Below are 22,355 nucleotides of genomic sequence, written 5' to 3'. Positions count from 1 at the left end.
CGTGTGTGTGTGTGTGTGTGTGTTTGGGGGGGGGGGTTACAAACTTGCAAGGGACGCTCAACCCCACACACCCCGCCTCTTTGCTTATCAACCACGCCCACAGCAGAGCGCTCCAAGCGGCCATTGGCTCAACAAGTGGAGCGGCCCCTCCCCCTCCTCACCCTGCCGTAATAAAGTCAGTCCCACACACTCAGGCTGTAGCTTACATGAGAATACATGACACAGTAACTACACTAAACACAAGCTGTTTAATGCTCAAGAAGAGGAGCTAAGGACATGACCTTGTCCCGTCAGCGGGTGACATTATTTATTACATGCTGATCGATCAGTCAAGTCAAAATGTGTAAAAACGCCGGCAGACCCTCTTACAGCCTCCCATCAGCCGGGACCACCGTCACCGCAGCATCCCTCGTGTTGACCGTGATGCTGGTCGCCTCCTTCAGACACCCGATCAGGACCTCTCTCGACCCTGCGGAGACCCCGACGGGGGGTGGCGGTGGATCCACTGGATCCTCCGGGGAGAAAGGGAAGGTTTTCTCGGCGTACTTCAGCAAGTTGGCCCGCGAGAGGAGAGCGCTGATCGGCGGCCCCCAGCGGCGGGGGTCCCGGGGGGGTCCCGTGGTGGCGGAGGTGGTGGAGGAGGACCTCTCGCCGGACCACCTGTTCATCGCCGTGAAAACCACCGAGAAATACCACCGCCAGAGACTGGACCTGCTGCTGGACACATGGATGTCCAGGAACCTCAGACAGGTAACTGATCCTTCTAACCCAGAGCTATGGGTGTCTGTCTGCATGAGGATGATCATGATGATGAGGATGAGGATGTCTGAGCAGAACATTAAATGACGGGTTGGATTCTGTCTTTGGAAATACCGTAGAAACATGTCATGAACATGTATCAAGTAGCCCTGACATGACCGTCTATATGACTGTGGCATTTTTCATGCCCAAATTGATACACTTTTGGCCGCGGGCCCCCATCTGAAAATGCTTTGTGCCAGGGACCCCTAGAAGCAAAGATTTGAGTTAAAATGTTCGCTTTAAAAAAATTATATATTCAAAGATATGCACACATTTTCAAGATTTTTCAAAAATAGCAGATCTAGAAGCTCATATGAGCTTGTAGATCTGCTATTTTTGAATAGCCAAAGCTAAGTGGTTAAAATGATTGTGACGCTATGTTAACTGATTTCGATGGTACCCCTGGTACACCGCCAAGGACCACTGGTCCCCGGACCAATGGTTGAGAACCGCTGTATTATGACAGTTAAATGATCAAACTAATTTAGGATAGTCTGTAGCCTAGGCAATGTGTAGCTTTGCAAGAACTTATAATGACACAAGCATACAGTCAAATTCTGAGTATATAGGCTCATAATTTAGACTTTTTAAGCTGGATTCGACGTGGTGGACCTTTTATAGTAGCTACTCACATTTCTTACTTAAGTAAAAGTATCAATACTGCAATAGTAAAAAAAAATCCTTGGCATCAGAATGTACTTAAAGTACCAAAAGTAGAAAGTACTCATTATGCAGAATGTCCCATTTCACAAGTTTTCAAATGTATAAAATGTATTAAGAATATTCTGAAAATAGCAGATCTACAAGCAATATCTATGAGCAACACATTAATACAGTGTGTATAGACTACAATACAATAATTGTAGCGGAGCAAAAGTACAATATTTGCCTCCGAGATGTAGTGGAGTAGAAGTAAAAGTATAGAAAATGTGGAAACACTCCAGTAAAGTAAAAAAATACCCCAAAATTGTACTTAAGCACAGTACTTGAGTAAATGTACTTAGTTACTTTACACCACTGCTCAAGTGAAACTGCAGCCAGTAAAATACCATGGCCAACGGCGTTTATTAGGGCCATCTAGAGGTCCAAGTCTAGAAGCCCCCCCCCGACCTGAGAGCCACCATAGAATGTTATACACCCCGTGAAATGTGATTTGTTCCACCGGCCCTTTCATCCTATAGTTACTTTCATTGGTTTAGTTAATGGTAAAACACAAGCTGGCGCCTCTAATCAGAAAACCTGGCTGTCTTTTGTCATGTAAGAGACAGGAGAAAAAAGAAACAATTAAAGAGGGGGAGGGGGGAGAACAATAATTGACTTTTCATTATGTCATTCTCACATTGTCCTTTGTATCATCATTGTTATATTGGGCCAGCCATTCAAATTGAATGACTGACCCAATAGTATAACCATATGATACAAGCAGTGGTGTAACTGTAAAGTAACTAAGTACATTTACTCAAGTACTGTACTTAAGCACAAGGTTTAGGTACTTTTACTTCACTGGAGTATTTCCAATTGGCTATATCTTTTACTTCTACTCCACTACATCTCAGGCAAATATTGTACTTTTACTCCACTACAATTATTTGAATTACTTGTTACTTTGCAGATATAAATTATTACATTATGAAACGTACATTAACACTTTATCCCTATTTTATACCTAGGCTATTTGAAAATAGCCGATCTACAAGCTTGAGCTTGTAGATCTGCTGTTTTCAAACATTTTAGTACTTTAAGTACATTTTTATACCAATACTTTTGTACTTTTAATCAAGTACATTTTGAATTCCGGACTATTACTTGTAACGCAGTACTTCTGCATTGCAGTATTGATACTTTTACTTAAGCAAAACATTTGAGTACTTTTCCCACCACTGAACAATATGATACAAGGACATAATGTGAGAAAGATATAATGGAAGTCAGAGGCAGGCAGAGCTCAAGGGAATAGTGGGCCTACTGAATGAAACAGGCTGGAATAGGATTGTTCATCATGTCTCATCCTGTGTTTGTGTTCCGCTATAAACCCTACTGTAGTGTTGACATGTAAACACATGGAGGTAGAGAGCTTAGGGATCACACAGCTGATGTCTCTCTGTGTGTGTGTGTGTGTGTGTGTGTGTGTGTGTGTGTGTGTGTGTGTGTGTGTGTGTGTGTGTGTGTGTGTGTGTGTGTGTGTGTGTGTGTGTGTGTGTGTGCGTGTGCGTCTCATCTGCTCTCACGGTCAGGTGTGTGTGTGTGTAACGCTACCTTCTTCCCAGACACGCCTCTATTACTGTGAGACTGCTGAGTAATGAAATGCCTCCCCGCACATGCACACACACACACACACACACACACACACACCTTTTAACTCTATGACACACACACATACTCATTCTCTGAGGCCTGGGAACTCACCGTCTTTCTCATGGGAAGTTGCAAGGTGAGCGATCACGAGAGTAAACACACACACACACACACACACACACACACACACACACACACACACACACACACACACACACACACACACACACACACACACACACACACACACACACACACACACACACACACAGATGAAAAGTGTCAACAGGCAATTGTGAGAACTTTCCATGGACTACACATATACTTAGTATATTAATGCACTGTTGATAGACTGCACATGCATGGTATCCACTGTTGAAGGCTGGCTGACACTGTATATCAGCCTCATCCACTGATAATCTGTACATAATCCATCCGTACATCCATTGACACTATAAGTACATTCATGCATATACTCACTGGTGATAGTATATACTTATATTTACTGATGGAATATACATTATTTTAACTCATACCAAGTACAGATGACTAGGATCAGACTTAAGTCTATTTATCTTATTTAATCTTTATTCAATTCAACTTTGTACCGGCCCTGTGTTTCACGCTCACTGCTGTTGCTGCTGCGACAGCTGAAAATAACCGATCTGCAAGCGTGCAGATCGGTTTCTGATCTGCTATTTCTGGTGCGTGACACCCGTGCACAACTAAGTATGAATCAACTAAGTCAGAATTCAAACCCTAACCCAGCAGATCTTCGGCCTGATCCAACACAATCTCTTCACTTGTCCAAGATATATTTCGTATCGTCTTTCTGAGGACATCATCATCATAGCTGAAAATAGCAGGGGGAAAAAAAGCTCACAATGCGTTGAGCTGCGATGCTTGTAGATCTGTTATATTCGGGGATTAACTGGCACATCGGCACACAAATATGAATCGGGCATAACTCTAACTATAACATCTAAATCTAACATCTAAATGTCTTAACCTCCCAACCTGAATCTTTTCCTGATTGTTGTAAGCCTAAACTCCCCAAATCTGTTTTAACCATAAAACAACCGTTTCTCTTGTGAGAACCTGGAAACATGTCCACACAATGTCTATTTATCATATTCTGCAGAGACATTTGGACCTCATAAATATTGTAATGCAATTACACACACACACACACACACACACACACACACACACACACACACACACACACACACACACACGCACGCATGCGCGCGCACGCAACACACACACACACACACACACACACACACACACACACACACACACGCACACACACACACACACACACACACGCACGGTCTCCCTGCCTCAGTGACTGCTGCTGTTGTCCTAGTCTTAACTGTAACACCATTTCCTGTGTTGTAAAACTCAAGCCCTGGCAAACTCCCAGCCTTCCATTCACCCCCCCCCCCCCCCCCCCCCCACCCCCCCATCCACCCCCACCATCACCCAGCTCCTCACGAGGATACACTGGTATAAAATATATCGTCTCTGTCGGGGTGGGAAACCTCATATGTCCAAAACTGTTACTTTTCAGGATTCAAATAAAAACATTGGCTAAAGCAGCAGATCTACAAGCTCAGAACAAGCTTGTAGATCTGCTTTTGATGCATTTGTGTGACGCTGCAGTAGGGCATTAATTTACAGAAAGAAACACAATAGGTTAAGATATGGAGATAAGAGGTTTCTGCCCGACAGCAACGATATGCTGGTATAAAAGATATACTGGAGTTGCACACACACACACGCACACGCACACGCACACACACACACACACACACACACACACACACACACACACACACACACACACACACACACACACACACACACACACACACACACACACACACACAAACACACACACACACACACACACACAGCGGCTGACTGCTCTCCAGGGGTTTAAGTGGCTCAACGAAAGATTGACGAAAACACACAGCTGGTTGGTCTCTCTCTGCCGCTCTTTTCTTCAGCTTCTCTCTCTCTCTCTCTCTCTCTCTCTCTCTCTCTCTCACTCTCTCTCATTCTCCATCTCTCTCTGTCTTTTTCCACATGGGGGGAGAGAGATATGCACGCTCAACTTCACTACTTCCAGTGCATGTTCATAATGTGCCGCCCATTAGTCCGATGTGTCAATAGTCTCATTAGTCTGACAAATGTGAGGTTAGTGTGAGGCTGGGGTTAGGCATAATTTTTAAGGTTAAGGGTTTGGGTTAGTTATAATCAGTGGTGTAAGAAGTACTTACTTCTTAGTTAGTACTTTTGTTTTCTGTTTTTATTGGGTGGTGTTGTTTTCTTGTGATATGGATCCTCCTGGGTCTGAAATAAAGATTGAATTGAATTGAATTGAATTACATTTATTACTTGAGTAAAAGTATACCACAATGTAGAACATACTCTGTTACAAGTAAAAGTCCTGCATTCAGTAAAGGTACAAAAGTGATGGCATGGAAACACACTTAAAGTACCAAAAGTAAAGGTACTCATTATGCAGAATGTCCCATTTGACAAGTTCAATGTGTATACAAATCTTTTGAAAATAGCAGATCTACAAGCTCACAACGCGTCGCATTGCGACGCGTTGTGAGCTTGTATATCGGCTATTTTCAAATAGCCGAAGTATATATAAGGCTAAAGTGGTTAATGCATGTTTTGTGATAATAAGTAGTTACTAAAGTTTTCAAATAATTGTAGTGGAGTACAAAAGTACAATATTTGCCTCTGAGATGTAGTGTAAAGTAAAGAGTAAAAGTATTGAAAATTTGAAATACTCCAGTAAAGTAAAATACGTCGTATTTGTACTTAAGTACAGTACTTGAGTACATGTACACCACTGGTTATAAATAATGCATGTCATTGGACCAATGGTACTTAGAAACAATGGAGCGGCGGACAAATGCCACCACGGCACCTGTGTTAGCCGTTTAGCTAGCAGCGCGGCTGGGCTTGTTTAACCAGGGGGGGGGCTCACTTCCTATGGAGAGTCAGGGGGTCCGGTCTGCCCCCCCCCCCCCACCAACCCTGTCACTCAACACTTACTACGTGTGTACACACCACACACACACACACACACACACACACACACACATAGATGAGGGGTCAGCTGCTGTGGAGCTGATAGACGGTTACCTTTGTGTTTGGCTCTGCTCCAATGTCAGCACCGCCGTGGTGTGTGTGTGTGTGTGTGTGTGTGTGTGTGTGTGTGTGTGTGTGTGTGTGTGTGTGTGTGAGATGGGTTGGAGGCGGGTCATTAAGCACAGAGGAAGTCAGACTGGACCCTCTGACTTTCCACAGGAAGTGAGCTCCCACCCTGGTTGTACAAGAACCCAACGGTACCTTACCTGAGATCAACAACAACACACACACACACACACACACACACACACACACACACACACACACACACACACACACACACACACAGAGTGTCTTTTTCCACTGGGCTGCTACTGTGGGTCACAGGAGGTCACAGTGCCTGGTTCTGCAGATGCGGTAGATTTCAATCTGTGTGTGTGTGTGTGTGTGTGTGTGTGTGTGTGTGTGTGTGTGTGTGTGTGTGTGTGTGTGTGTGTGTGTGTGTGTGTGTGTCTGTGTGTGTGTGTGTGTGTGTGTGTGTGTGTGTGTTAGAGTCCGACTGATGCCAGATTTTTGGGTCCAATCAATGCCAAAAGTAGCAGTACCAACCAGAGCAGTAGCAGAAAATGTCATTAATGACGTGCCCAAAATAAGAATGCAAGGTTGAAAGAGGTTAAACATGGGGAGAAATCGGCTGCATAATTGCCCATAACGAGTTCATCCAAAAAGTCAAATAATTGCCGACCAACCGATATTTTGATCAGGATCTAGTGTGTGGTACAGAGCCAGGCTAGGCCGATGGAATAACTTTACATGTGCTGTATTTTGACGCGTGTGTGTGTGTGTGTGTTTCACAGACATATGTGTTTACTGATGGAGAGGATGAAAAACTGAGGAAAAAGATTGGTGAGTTACACACACACACACACACACACACACACACACACACACACACACACACACACACACACACACACCGTTTTTGCTGAGTAGCTGTATTGTAAGGGATTGGCGCCTGGGAGACAGGAAGTTGACACTGTAAAGCAGGAAGCAGGCTGCTGAGTGGACAGAAACACAGGAAGTGCCTCAAGTGCGTTTACAGTGCAGTGTTTATCATCGTCATGCACAACCTATTAATTTACACACAATAATATTTCGGTTTGGCTTTTTTCCACTGTCGATTAAAAACTCCAAAAACATTCCAAGGGGGAAAATAAGAGAGTTGTTATGACAGTATTATGCTCGAAAGTAGGGCTACAACTATCGGTTATTTTCTTTGCGATTCATCAAATAGTGGAAAACACTTTGATTTTTTTTATCTGAATCCTGAAAAGTAACAGTTTTGGACATATGAGGTTTCCACCCGACAGAGACGATTATGTTACATTAATCGTTGCACACCTAGTCAAACGTTTCAAACTGCCCTAGGTTTGGCAGGTAAAAACGGTCTTCTTGGTTTATTCCACGGTTGGTAATGTTCCATTTGTTATTGATTATCAGGAGGACACCTGATCAATACTAACTGCTCCTCCGCCCACAACCGCCACGCCTTGTCCTGTAAGATGGCTCAGGAATATGATGCCTTCATCAAGTCTGGCAAGAGGTAAGAAAGACACGCACACGCGCACGCACACGCACACACACACACACACACACACGTGCAATCTAGTTTTGCCATGCAACACCATCGTATGACAAAGTGTAAACCAGGGTTTAAAGGGATAGTTCACCCCCAAAACTTTATTTTTTTTCTATCGATTAGTCACCCCATGGAGACTTGAATTCCTGGATATTTTTTTTGTTTTTGTCGCATTCCTAAGCCAATAATTTGATGACCGGCATCGGTTCCGGTAGGAGACACGAAAAGTATCCTTTGTGTCTCCTACCGGAACCGGTGCCAAATTAGTGGCTTAGGAATGCGACGAAAACTAAAGAATGTCCATGAATTCAAGTCTCGATGGGGTGACTAATCGATAGGAAAAAATTAAGTTTTGGGTGAACTATCCCTTTAAAAACTGGGTAAGCAGGGTAAAAACCATGGCAGCCTGCCCTGCATAATACTGTCCAGTACACTGTGATGTAATCACATTAATAATGGGTGTGTTAGATTTAGGTGTGTCAGAGTGCATTGACATTACTGATGACTGGTGTCTCTGCTTGCCCTTTATACATGTTATTAGCTGTAGCTGCATTGTCTACTAACCTACCAGGTTTTTAATCTGCTGTAGCTTTTAACCTGATCTGGGGGGAAAAAACTACAAAATCAGCCAAGGGTTTAATTTAGGTGTTTTCACCGTTTGTTATGGTAGACAGGGATGTTTTTGGGCTACCAAAACACCACAATACAGTGAGAGGGTGGTGTGTTTCTGCAGGTAAACACCACCACACTACTCCAGCGGCTGATAACTGCAGCTATAGAGGACAAACAAATTATTTATTGTTTTCTTATGTAAACACAGGGCACATTTATATACCATTAACCTGAACTGGAAAACAAGGGTTTCACAGAACTTTAAGTGGTTATAACCCTGTACTGGGTGTGGTGTGCTTCAGGTGGTTCTGTCACGTCGACGATGACAACTACGTGCACGTTGATTCGCTGGTCAGAGTCCTGTCCCGCTACAGCCACACGCAAGACGTGTACATAGGCCGTCCCAGCCTGGAACGACCAATAGAGGCCCTGGAGAGGCTTGGCACCGCCCCCATGGTATGTTGTTCACCCATGCACCTCGCCGTCCAAACCGCTTCTTATTTCCTTCTGGTTTAAAAGTGCAACAAACAACATTCAGACACTAAATGTCACACTACACTACACTTCACAACACCTCTGTGGCATAAGGCTCCTTATTTCCCTGAGTAACGTATATAAGACAGTACACATTTTGCAGCATTGTAACGTGACACCTGTTCACAAATGTCTGTTTAGGGGGGAAAAAAGTATGTTTCCCAAGGAAAACGGAAGATAATGGCCTCTGTGAGCTGAGCCAATAGTTTTGGGGGGTGGAAAAGCAATACTTTGAGTCGACACCTTTTTTACTGTTTATCATTCATCATCTACATTAAAACAATTATCACTATGAGTTTTAAAGGCAGTGGTTTGACAAGGAGACATACACCAGAAGAACAGTTTGAACCCTAACTGGGACATTGTGGTGTTTGTTTGTGTGTTCAGAAGCAGGTGCGGTTCTGGTTCGCCACAGGTGGAGCGGGGTTCTGCGTGAGTCGTGGCCTCGCCCTCAAGATGAGCCCCTGGGCCAGGTAAACGACCGTGACATCCTACTATAATTCTAGTAACCTCTGTAGTGGTGGTGAGTACGTGAGTGAAGATACCCGGTTCTCCTCACTGGCTGGACCAATTGCTCTGATTTTGCACACAGCCATTGACCATTACCATCTGAACGCAACTGTGAAGCCCGTTTTTCAATTTCATCAAATCTCAGCTTCTTATTAGTGTTTTTGTGTCAAACACTGTCGCCATGGTTACGGGGCTGCCCAGCTATGGGACGAACTGCCTCCCGGGTTGCCAGATCATGTGCGCATATCCCCCCACGGATGCGCTGCGCCGACCGGGTATGGTCTAGTAGTGCATAAAGACTCTAGGCCATGGGGTCTTCAACAGGGGGGCCGGGACCCCTAGGGGGTCCTCAGAGTAACTACAGGGGGTCTGCCAATCTTTGTGTGATGGGGAACATTAGCCGAAAATAGCAGATCTACAAGCTCACAACGCCTCGCGCTTGATCAGCTGATTACCATCTCCTCAAATCAGCCTCTCCCATGACATCAGCCATGTCAGTCAGGTAGCCCAGGAAACTAGGGGTGCAACACATTAATTAATCCTTCTATAAATGCGTGAAACCTGGTCTGATCAGGGGGGGGGTGGGGGGGGGGCTTTTATGCCTTCATGGATAGGGCAGTAGGCTGACAGGAAATGGGGAGAGACATGGGAGTGACATGCAGCAGTCGGGATCGGGACTCGAACCCGTGACGCGCTGTCAGGCTACATTGAGCCTAGGTGCCAGCGGCCACGGCCAAGACAGGGACTTCTTAAGTTGACTGTGACATATTTACATCTCCACGTTATCGACCTTCATATTTGAACATAACACTCTTAATAAAGGTGCCTAATAAAGGCGCCTAAGTACCCAACAGCCGTTCGATATATATATATGCCAGAACATCTCTCCATCCACTTGAACCCCAGCATCGATTATTCTTGGGGGAATATTAGCCAACAATAGCCGATCTACTGTTTGTTTTGGTAGCCCAAAAGCATCCCTGTCTACCAAAACAAACAGTGAAAACACCAAAATACAGCGAGAGGGCAGTGTGTTTCTGTAGGTAAACACCTCCACACTACTCCAGTGGCTCATCACTGCTGGTATATAGGGAAATGATTGGTGTAAAAAAAAGTATTTGTTTTCTTAAGTAAACACAGGGCAAAGTTGCATACTATGCCTTTAATGAAGATATCTTTGTCTTTCAACTAATTGTATACCTCCTTGTCTCTCTGTTTCTACCCTTTCCCTCTCTCTCTCTCTCTCTCTCTCTCTCTCTCTCTCTCTCTCTCTCTCTCTCTCTCTCTCTCTCTCTCTCCAGTGATAATGCGTTCATGGCCACCGCTGAGCGCATTCGTCTCCCCGACGACTGCACTGTGGGTTACATCATCGAGGCTCAGCTGGGAGTCAACCTCATCCGCTCCCCTCTGTTCCACTCTCACCTGGAGAACCTGGCGCTGGTGTCCGACATACACAACCAGGTAGACACACACACATACACACACTCACACACGCACGCACGCACACGCACACAGATACAGTATGTCTGAAGTGTGAGTCTAATGAGTGTGTTAATGTCCCATCCAATCAGGTGACTCTTAGTTACGGCACAGTGGAAAACAACAGAAACACCGTCAACATACGAGGCCCTTTCTCGCTGCAAGAAGATCCTACTAGGTAACATACTGTGTGTGTGTGTGTGTGTGTGTGTGTGTGTGTGTGTGTGTGTGTGTGTGTGTGTGTGTGTGTGTGTGTGTGTGTGTGTGTGTGTGTGTGTGTGTGTGTTATTGGTTGACATAGAGCTCCAGTCAGTCTCAAATAGCTGTAGTGTCTAAATGGAACGGCTGTGACAATAGTGCTTTATGCATGTTTCATAGTGTGTATACTTTACTGCCACGTTTTCCTGGCTTTGTTTATTGTGTGTGGGTGTGGGTGTGCGCACGCGTGCGCACAAGTGTTTGTGTGTGTGTGTGCACTCGCGTGTACCCCCTTTGTGTTTTCATGTTCTTATTTTGAAAGTCCCAGCAGGCTGGTTTCCATGCATTGTGAAACTCATTTCCTCCGTCTGTGTGTGTGTGTGTGTGTGTGTGTGTGTGTGTGTGTGTGTGTGTGTGTGTGTGTGTGTGTGTGTGTGTGTGTGTGTGTGTGTGTGTCTCTCTCTCTCTGTCTCTCAGATTCAGGTCTGTCCATTGTCTGTTGTACCCAGATACTCTGTGGTGTCCCAGCCTCCAGAGACTATAAAAGCGCTGCGTATGAGACACATATGGACAAACTTAGAGATGGAGGGACGGACTGGAGGGAGAGGGAAGGACAGAACAGGCTGAAGTCTGTCCAGACGAGCTCTTCTCCTCAGCGGGGGGAAGAGGAAAAAAAATGGCCTACAGCTGTTCCCCCCAGTAGATGAATGGAGGCTTCACATTGCCTGGAAAACCATGCAGCCAGATCTGTGCTCCAGAGCTGGATAGACCTTCGTACATTTACAGACAATCGTCTGAATGTCGCGATATGACCCCGGGCGTTCAGGCCACTCCAATGGAAGGGCTATTTTAGGGCTCAAATACAGTAAGACAGCGATTGGTCAAATTTGACTCCCGCCTGACCCCATGCACCTGGGAATCGTTTGCAGATTGTCAAAAGGGCAAAAGAAAACTGCAAAGGGAGAGATACCGATTTACCGAAGTTATCTCCGTTGCTCTCGTTTAGGTGATTTTCAGGTACCTGTTTGTGTGTTATTTTGTTTTAAAAGTCTTGTAGAAAGTACATCTCACGGAAATGAAGTTCCGAGAAGTTATTTTTTAGCACCGCCAAGATTTGCTAACTAGCTGAAATCCCTACAGATGACAGTAGTGTGAACAATATGTGCGATTGGCAGTGGTGGAAGAAGTACTCAGGTTTTTTAGTAAGTAACTAAAAGTAGCAATACTTGCTACTTTTTGAGATGCTGAAAAAATGAAAAGTACTCAATTTATGTTTTATTATATTTTTTTAAACTAGCAGATCTAAAAGTTCACCACGCATCACGGTGTGACGTGTTGTGAGCTTGTAGATCGGCTATTTTTGGAATAGTACAGTACTTGAGTAAATGTACACCACTGGCGATTGGTCAGAAATGTATATTCCACTAATGGGACATTCAACGCTCAAAGCAGAACCACATCGAGTATTAAAAAAAAACATTTAGCTTCCAATGGACTTTGGCAAGCCGAAATAAAGTTAACTTCTTTTAAAGTAAGCTGCCCTCTTTAGGCCTGAGAAAAGGAGAGGCACTGCATATAATGGACATAGAGTTGGGTCCTTCTGGCCACAAGATGGAAATCGTTGCTGCCGGGCAGAAACCTCTTATCTCCATATTTTTCCAGCCGTACTTGATCATACTACAGTGTCACACAAAAGCATCAAAAGTAGCAGATCCACAAGCTTGAAACGAGGCGCCAGGCGATGGGTTTTGTGCTTGTAGATCTGCTTTGAATTCTGAAAAGTAACAGTTTTGGACATGAGGTTTCCACCCGACAGAGACGATATGCTGTACTCTCTCTCACACACACACACACACACACACACACACACACACACACACACACACACACACACACACACACTTTGTCCAGTTTCAACTGATTTTCTTTCCAACTGCAAATAAGTGTTGACATTAGTTTAATGTGTCAACGCTTGTTTCAGTTGAAATACAGTAGGCTATGTCAGTTTTCTGTAGAGCGACACGACAATAACAGAACAAGAGTGTAACATGGAGTTTGACATTTGAGCTTGTGAACTGAAAGAGAGAGAGAGCTGCAGTTTCACACACGCCACATACTGTAAATGTCATGAATATTATTCAACTATCATGAACATTGTAAGCCTGGAGGCATATGCATATGAACGTATGCATACAACTCTAAAGATTAGTAATATTTTTTTCATTCACGACAGTACTGTTTAACTAGTGGTGCAGTAATCATAAAACTTCATTTAGACTGAATACATTTTTATTGTTTATTCAAGTGGCATTTTTTGTCCACTTGGTGGGGACCCCCCCCTGCACATAATAATAATGTAATGCCAATACAATTGACGCCAGGAAGTAGAAAACGTGTTTGTTTGAAGTTAGCTTTGCAGCATTCAGTGTTGTCCTTTACTGGTCACCCTACTCTGAGGGCGGAGTACGGTGACTGAGCACTTTGTTATTTTACCGCCGCAGGCGGAAGAGAATGAAATAATAACTCACTGCCATCCTGCAGAACTAGAAATGTTGTATTTTTTAACTCTCAAGTAAGACAGCTATGTACAAAACAAAGTACTCATCCAGACGACACAAGGCCTCTGCTTGAGTTATATATTCTTTAACATGAACCAATGAATTGGTTTCAGTCATTACAGTATAACCTGCTTTTTACTCCATAGCCATATCTATTACAGGCTTCAAATGTTATGAAGAATGCTGCTTGGGAGAAGGTTGTGTAACATAAATATATTCCACTATATGATGTTCACTGATTTAATGACTCATATTGAGTCGGGGTCCTCTGCCTTTGACACTTTTGTTTCACAGCCGTGACTCTATTTTATGACATAGACATGCTATATTCTGAAGTCAGACATTTATCCACTTTTAACTTGGCAGCCCTACAGTATGTCTTGGTTGTTGTTGTTTTTCATGTCAAAAATGTCGTACGATGAAGTATAAAATAGAGCTTAAGGGGTTTAAGCTTCAATCTGTAACTCTTCTTAGTGAATAAAATGTGGTTTTGACCAAGTAGTATGGTAGAAAGTGTGTGTTGATACAATATAACTAGTACAACAGCAGTGGTTGTAGTTGGTTTACCTGCTCTTCTATCCTATCCTGTGGTCGGATAGGACCACTACACTGGTTGACAAGTGGTATTTGCATGAAGCTCAAAACACAATATATCCTCCACCCAAACTGACTCTCCGTTATAGCTAAAAGGGTAGGACATACTGTAAATACTTACGGATTGCAGCTTTACAGCTAAACTGTGTCCCTCGTAAACTGAACGCTTGTGATGAACCAGGGTACATGTAACCTCCAGTATCTGGACTGTATATAAGGATCACTGTTTTCATAATTATGCTCATTAAAATGTTTTGCTTTTTAAATATATGAACATTTTGCTGTCTCTTGAATTGGGTGTGTTTTATGCCATGAAATGTAAGGATTGCTTATGATTATTTTAATAACTGATTCATCTGTTGAATAATCTTCTGATTATTTGGATTATTTGGTTAATCCATGTGAGATTTGCTAAAATGTAGACCATAAAATGATGGTAACATAATGTAGGTAGTAGGCCGAGACATGTTTTATAGTCTTTGGTATGACCCAGCTGTTACCCGGCTTGGTTACATTAAAATAATGTAACCATTACTAACCAAGAACAAATTAATGGAAGAATTACATGTTATTCTACCCCAAACAGACAACATGAAATATAATATGGAACAAATACCTATTTCTAAATAATGTTTATGTCATAGATATTCAACTGGCGGCCCGCGGGCCACGTGCGGCCCGCGAGGAGCTTCCTTGTGGCCCCTGGCCATATTCAAAAAAAAAAAAAAAAAAATCTTTTTTTTTTTTTTTTTTTAATTTTCATAATTATTATTTATTTTAACTTTGATTTATGTTATCAAAGTTAAAACAGTACAAATTATTTATCCTTCATTAGTTCTTGAAAGGCCATCTTTCATTGGAACTTAACTTAGAACCTTAAATAGAACCGAATTAGACCGAATTAGACCCGAAAAAAGGTTGATTTATATTGGTCAAATAGAACCGAATTAGACCCGAATTAGACCGAATTAGACCCGAATTAGACCCGAAAAATTTCGCGCGCGTGCGCGAAATGGTTCCATTTGGTCCATTTGTACACTCTCAGAGTTACACACCCGTAAAGGGCCATTTGGGAGTGTTTCCAGTGACTCCATCTGACCAGAATGGAACAGAGCCTTCATTAGTATCATTGATAACACCTGTGAATGTCTGTGTGGCCCCCGACTCCAAGTTATTTTACAGTTGTGGCCCCCTGCCTAATCTAGTTGAATACCCCTGGTTTATGTGATACATCACTAAACTGATCCAACTTATCCAGTTACCACATTTTCCTTTAATTAACAAAGATTTGAATTGGATCCAGGCCAGGACAACAAAAATTGTAAAAATGTACAACAACTCAAAACAAACAAATCCCAATAATGAAGAGGCAAAGTGTCAACCTCTCCCCATGGCAGCCTACACCCCGACTGAGCTGTTTGCCTTATATACTCTGCACCCCAACCTTCCATTTCTAATCATCTAACCACAGTACAATATCAATCCACCCAAGATGCTCCTCATGTTCTAATCAATCAGTTAACAGGATTAACACCCCTCAATCAGATCTGCAGACACCAATCAATCACCCAACTACACAGCTAGTGTTCAACAGGCCGCTCCCCCATAACAGCATATTCCTGTGCAGATAAACTGAAACATATTAAAGAGATTCCAGTCACAACAGAATGTGCACATTCTGTGTGACTGGGAATCTACGAGTGACAAGCATAACACACATTTCAATATGAACGTGTACTGCTGAGCATAGAGGAAATTAGTCTGTAAGAGGGTGCTCTGTGACCATTCAATTATTGTTTCATAGGGTTAGGGTTAGGTTTTGTATTGTGGGATTTTTCCGAAATGAGGGTGTGGGGGGTGTGGTTGTGTGTGTGTGTGTGTGTGTGTGTGTGTGTGTGTGTGTGTGTGTGTGTGTGTGTGTGTGGGGGGGGGGGGGGGTGGGGGTTGGCATACTTCTAACCTTTCACCTGCAACCTTGTTTATGAGCTGTTGGGCTCCTGTGTCCAGAGCCCCCTCCGCGCGCACACACACACACACACACACACACACACACACACACACACACACACACACACACACACACACACACACACACACACACACACACACACACACACACACACACAGACGCACACACACGCACACACAGGGAGAGCCTGGCAGCCACCAACCCTTATCTGATACAGCCATACTGAACAAAGATTTACCGACGTGTGTGTGTGTGTGTGTGTGTGTGTGTGTGTGTGTGTGTGTGTGTGTGTGTGTGTGTGTGTGTGTGTGTGTGTGTGTGTGTGTGTGTGTGAGTGCGTGCGTGCGTGCGTGCTTGCGTGCGTGCGTGCGTGTGTGTGTGACCTCAATGACCTGTCCGGTCTCCTTCCAGCTGTGAAGTGGTCAGAACTTGGTTTGAATGGACCACAGGGAGCATAGACAAACACTCACACCCTGACATCATGGAGAGATTGATGAGTGTTTGTTGAACAGAGCTGCACAAGGGTGCCATCTACTGTCCGCACGTAAAACTGCACGTGGGCACAGAAGAATGTGCGTGTGTGTGTACATTGGAGTATGAATTGTTGCAAAATCTATGTGGTTTAACAATACACAGTGTGTTTATAGTTGTTTGTACTGAGAGGATAGAGCGCCAGTGACTCAGGAGTTAGGGGGTGGCTGTCTGGGCACTGGGCAGGGGATCGAACCAGGAACATAGTGGTTAGGTGTGTGTGTGTGTGTGTGTGTGTGTGTGTGTGTGTGTGTGTGTGTGTGTGTGTGTGTGTGTGTGTGTGTGTGTGTGAATTGGTGAATGTATTGCACATTGTAAAGTGCTTTGCCAAAGCAGCTTTGGATAAAGGCACTATAAAAAATGCAGTAGGAGAGGAATTAATACACCATCCAGTCAATCATATGAACCAAAACAACTAGCCTGGCATTGCCAGACTGATGACGTGGACACGTTCCGTGGAGGAACGTGTGACTGAATCCACATCATCAGTCTGGCAATGCCAGGCTACAAAACAACAGCCATCCTGTCACACCTCAAAATCAGTATCAGTCATGATACAAAAGACATTCACAAAATTACAAAGCCAAAAAAAAAACACCACTTTTGCTCATGGCCTGATAACCTGGATTTGTAGATTTAGTGTTTCATGTCCGAGCATCATCTTTTAGCCTATAAACAAAATCACCGGCCAGCTGTATTGACTGTAAAGTCCTCTCAAAACACTGGAGAACACAATAGGCTCTATGCACAGCAGCCATATTATCACTTCCTTCACAGGTGTTACCAGTGATACTAATGAAGGCTCTGTTCCATTAAGTGTAGCACAGTGGTTCTCAGATTTTTGAATTTCAGATTTCCACGACCCCCATAACTCTGAGAGTGTACAAATGGAACCAAATGGACCCGTAAGGGTCCATTTGGTTCCATTTGGTCCATTTGTACACTCTCAGAGTTACACACCCGTAAAGGGCCATTTGGGAGTGTTTCCAGTGACTCCATCTGACCAGAATGGAACAGAGCCTTCATTAGTATCATTGATAACACCTGTGAATGTCTTACAATATGGCTGCTGTGCATAGGGCCTATTTCACAGTCAGTTTGTCCATTTTCTTTTTCACTCATCACCCCGATTCCCTGCAAATCAACAGGTGGCATCATGACATCAAACCTAATCATTCACCGTTAACATACATAAAATGTGTCTTTTGCTAGAATTTAATCAGTGACCCTTCAACAACCCTGCGACACACAGACATCACATGCACACAAAAACATTCAAACTAAAGCTCACAACACATCACGATGTAATGAGTTGTGAACTTGTAGATCGGCTATTTCTGGCACACAAATGATCTCGTAAAACACATATTTTATGCAGTGAATAAAAAAAGAACACTAACATGGGTAAGTTAAAGTTGCTTTAATTTCTTTTCACTTTTCTTTTTAAACATTTATTCCAGGCTGAATGATATCATTACCACAGTTTTGACATGTACATCATTATTATTAATATCTTAGTTAATCCATCAGAAAATTAAAAACAGCCATAGAAAAACAGAAGACATCTACCACACCTGGATAGAACTGTATTTGAGCTCCTGTGAGATACTCTCAACCGTTTTAGCTCCATCCATCCAGACTGGCCCTGAACTTGAACCCCAACAATGGCCTCTATTCTGAGGGGGACATTGGCCAGAAATGGCCCATTTACAAGCTGTTACAGCTGTTAGATTGGCTATTTCTTGGCTAAGACATTTAACCCATTAAAACCGGGAAAGCATCTGTGTCATTTTAGATTTAGCTATATATATATGACTATGTGTCACAGGTTTTTCAAAAAATGCAGGTAATACAAGCTCATAGCACGTCACTTCGGGCTTGTAGCTTGTAGATCTGCTATTTTTGAAAAATCTTGAAAATTTGTGCAAATCTTTGAATATATATATTTTTAAAGCAAACATTTTTAACTAAAATCTTTGCTTCTGTGGGGGGTCCCTGGAACAACATATTTTAAATGGGGGGCGGCCAAGTACATATCATTTTGAGGGTCCTTGACATGAAAAATTTTGAGCACCACTGATAAAGGCTATAGCAACATACGTTTTTCAGAAAACTGTTAAAGGATTTAGAAGACATTTGTAGAAATGTGTTAATAATACTGGCGTGTGTCAGTTGAGACTGAGACCAAACTCAGTGGAAGCTCTCAGACAGGACTCCAAATACCATTTTGAGTCAGGTGTTGCAGACCTACACTGGAATACTGTTTTATTAAAACATTGCAATGCAAGACGGAGAGTCATTCACCATTTAATAAGAAAGGAAAAACAAAAAAAAACATTGCTCTTGCCTTTTCTTCTCCTAGAAAAACAGCTAGCTATTGTTTTATCATTAAAGTTTCACTTTTTTTTAATAAGACAGAGAGAGAAAAAAAAACATGTAGTGATATGAAGTGTGTATTAAGAGTTTAAAAAACATTGTGAAAGGCCATTGTTCAGTGACTAGTCCAACAAATCTTTTTTTTTTTTTTTTTGCCCCAAACACTGTAAAGTACCACAGTACAGGTAGCGCTAGCTGTTAGCGTGGCGTGAAGGAACGTAATCGTATAGTAAAATCACACAGGTAAAGATTGTCTCGCTAGTACGAGAAGTGGTCATTAATGAATGAATTAAGGACAGGAAAAAGTATTAAAACACTGCGTGTGAAGGGTGGTCTTCGGAAGGTGAAGGTTAGGGTGCATTGTCCACTGCACTGCGAATCACTACACTTCTATTTCCCTCGGCTATAGGCACTCCTCTAATAGCTCCATGAACATACTACGTCACCCAGAATGCAAATGGTCGGTCGCCAGTGTCTTGTCACGGGTTGTGAGAGGGCAAATGGGTGCTAATGCTAGATGCAGAAGTAAACAGCAGTGTAGTAAACAGTGTGATGATTTCTATAAGGAATGGGTGTGTGAAATGTACGTGTGTGTATGTGTGAGTGTACATGTGTATGCCTGTGTGTGTGTGTGTGTGTGTGTGTGTGTGTGTGTGTGTGTGTGTGTGTGTATGTATGTATGTCGTCTGTGTGTACTGCATGTAGCGTGTGTTTGTGTGTGTGTGTGTGTGTGTGTGTGTGTGTGTGTGTGTGTGTGTGTGTGTGTGTGTGTGTGTGTGTGTGTGTGTGTGTGGAGCGCATGCATGCATGTGTGCAGAAATGATGCAGGCAAGGTACCACTAGAGGGGGGCACGCCCCGCTCTCTGCCCAATCAGACACGTCAGATTAACCATACTTACACACAGTAACACTGAGATACAGCAATAGCCAATCACACGGCAGTGGTGATGATGTCACACGCACAGGTTCACGACTAGATTGGTTTGTACACTATACAGAATCAAGAGAGAGAGAGAGAGAGAGAGAGAGAGGCAGGAATCCGCTGGCAGTGTCCCAGTGTCCCCAATGTCACCTTGAAAAGCATTGTTGTGCTTTTGAGGGAAACGAAACAATCAAAAAACGAAAATATGACAAAACTAAACATCCCGGAGGGGTTGAGATCTATGACCTCCTCCCCGATCTCTCCGCTCCCCTCCCCTCTCCCTCCGTTTTCTTCGCGGCAGTCGCAGATCTCCGTTTTTTCCAGATTCAAAAAAATGTTACCAAAAAATAAGACAGGGTGGAGACGGTGGGGTAAACAGTAATGCCAGTGGGTAAGAAGGGATAAAAAGATGCTCCGGGTATCGGGATTACTTGGATACAGCACCACAGCTCTTAATGTCAGTTTACGAACCAAGAAAAAGGAAAAAGCACCCGCTTTGTGAGGTCCTCGATTCTACTGGGACGAAAGGGGAACGTGTCTATGAAACATCGGGGATGTTCAGGGACGGGACTATTCGGGAAAAAGGGCGTTTTACTTTTTTTTTTACACAGGTTACCATTTTCCCTGTTTGTTTGTTTATTTTCCCTTGTGCTCTGAACGGTAAAAGGAATTACTTTCAGTTCCTTTCCACATTCTGGAACCACGGCTGATTGGCATCACCCCCGTTTCACAAGCCCACAGTCTCACAAAGTTCACCATTATGGTGTCCACTTGTCTCTCCTGGTCGGGCATCCTGTCCCCTCTTTTATTTATTATATTTACAATGAGATTAAAATGGAAAAAAAAAATCCTTCTCGAAATGATTTTTTCCCCCTTTTCAAGTCACATGTAGAGGCAGTAGATGGGCGAGGGAGGGAGGGGCGGGGCCAGGGGGCGGGGTTAAGCATCCCTCATTATCCCGAGTTTTTTTTTGTTTTTTTGGCACAGATAGAGCTCTCCAATGTCCTTTCATCCACACTACCGAGGCCATTCCAATACTGCCGTTTTCCCCTGGAACTCGCAGAACTAAAACTGTTCTTCCAACGTAGCATTCCTGGCTCATATTTGTTTCGAAAACAACAACAAATGAACAAAACAACAAAATAAACATATTAATCGACGCACCCCGACAGGCACGTTAAACAAAGCACAGAGAGACATGAACACGCTCCGGAGCTCACGATTCAAGTTATAAGTCTTTAGTTTTAGACGACACGGTTTAGTTAGGAGAGGATGTAGAATGTTTCTATCTTCCATCTACAGTCTCATGGCTTTCTGTTTCACTGGCTTCATGTTCATAGAGACAGACAGCTTCGGTTGGACCAGTGGTTCTCAAAGTGTGGTCCGGGGGGACCCCCAGGGGTCCTTGGGGGGGGGTCTGCTATCCGATCAACAGGCTCACAACGCGTGGTTGTGAGTGTGTAGATCGACTATTTTCACAACATTGTTGACAAATCTTGACAAAATGTCCGCAGCCAAATGCATTGACTTTGGGGGTCCTTGACTCGAGGTTTGAGAACCACTGTCTTCGACTGTCTGCCTGAGTGTGTGTGTGTGTGTGTGTGTGTGTGTGTGTGTGTGTGTGTGTGTGTGTGTGTGTGTGTGTGTGTGTGTGTGTGTGTGTGTGTTTACATGAGAGTAATACAGCAACAGTACCATGACACACACTAATCACCATGTTAGATGATTATGACTATTTTACAGCCTATGCCTCATGGGTTCAAGAATGAAACACACATGATCAATATTTACAGTCTGTACAGTGTGTGTGTGTGTGTGTGTGTGTGTGTGTGTGTGTGTGTGTGTGTGTGTGTGTGTGTGTGTGTGTGTGTGTGTGTCGCCAGCATTATGCGTGTGTGTGTGTGTGTGTGTATCTTGAATGTAATGTGCTCTATCAGGGGAATCAAGTGGCACGGCTCAGTGTAGTGCCAGTATTCTCCAGCGGAGGGCAGTGTACAGTGGGAGGGGGGCCTTGGAGGGGGAATCCAGTTTTCAACAGAGAGTGAAGCCATAGGCAGAGTGGTTCTCAAAGTGTGGTCCGGGGATCCCCAGGGATCCTTGAGGGTGTTCCAAGGGGTCCCCTCCCCCCAGCTCAATTATTGTTAGTTGGGAACCAAATGGACCCTTACAGGTCTGTAACTCTGAGCGTGTACAAATTGGTTCCATTTGTACACGCTCAGA

At 43.6% G+C, this 22,355-nt stretch overlaps 1 protein-coding gene across 1 annotated transcript; it reads left to right on the top strand.

Annotated features, from left to right (window-relative positions):
• The first annotated feature begins 213 nt into the window (after positions 1–213).
• LOC311034990 (beta-1,3-N-acetylglucosaminyltransferase lunatic fringe-like) lies at positions 214–13,397 on the top strand. Its single transcript, XM_084043039.1, has 8 exons — positions 214–750; positions 7,071–7,119; positions 7,714–7,816; positions 8,767–8,920; positions 9,386–9,471; positions 10,810–10,969; positions 11,080–11,165; positions 11,663–13,397. Exons 1-8 carry the CDS (start codon positions 340–342, stop codon positions 11,727–11,729), a joined length of 1,116 nt encoding a protein of 371 aa, XP_083899165.1. The 5' UTR covers positions 214–339; the 3' UTR covers positions 11,730–13,397.
• Positions 13,398–22,355: the final 8,958 nt, after the last annotated feature.

This window comes from Gymnoscopelus microlampas (assembly GCF_963454915.1).
Source record: "Gymnoscopelus microlampas genome assembly, chromosome: 2".
NCBI classification, from domain to species: domain Eukaryota; kingdom Metazoa; phylum Chordata; class Actinopteri; order Myctophiformes; family Myctophidae; genus Gymnoscopelus; species Gymnoscopelus microlampas.
The sequence above is the reverse complement of the archived record's forward strand: the minus strand, read 5'-3'. Positions and strand labels throughout refer to the sequence as shown.

Excerpts from the sequence above, each read along its gene's own strand:
- LOC311034990 (XM_084043039.1), top strand. The coding sequence starts at position 340 with ATGTGTAAAAACGCCGGCAGACCCTCTTACAGCCTCCCATCAGCCGGG. Across the intron at positions 8,921-9,385 it reads GGCTTGGCACCGCCCCCATG|AAGCAGGTGCGGTTCTGGTT; the intron begins GTATGTTGTTCA and ends TTGTGTGTTCAG. Across the intron at positions 9,472-10,809 it reads AAGATGAGCCCCTGGGCCAG|TGATAATGCGTTCATGGCCA; the intron begins GTAAACGACCGT and ends CTCTCTCTCCAG.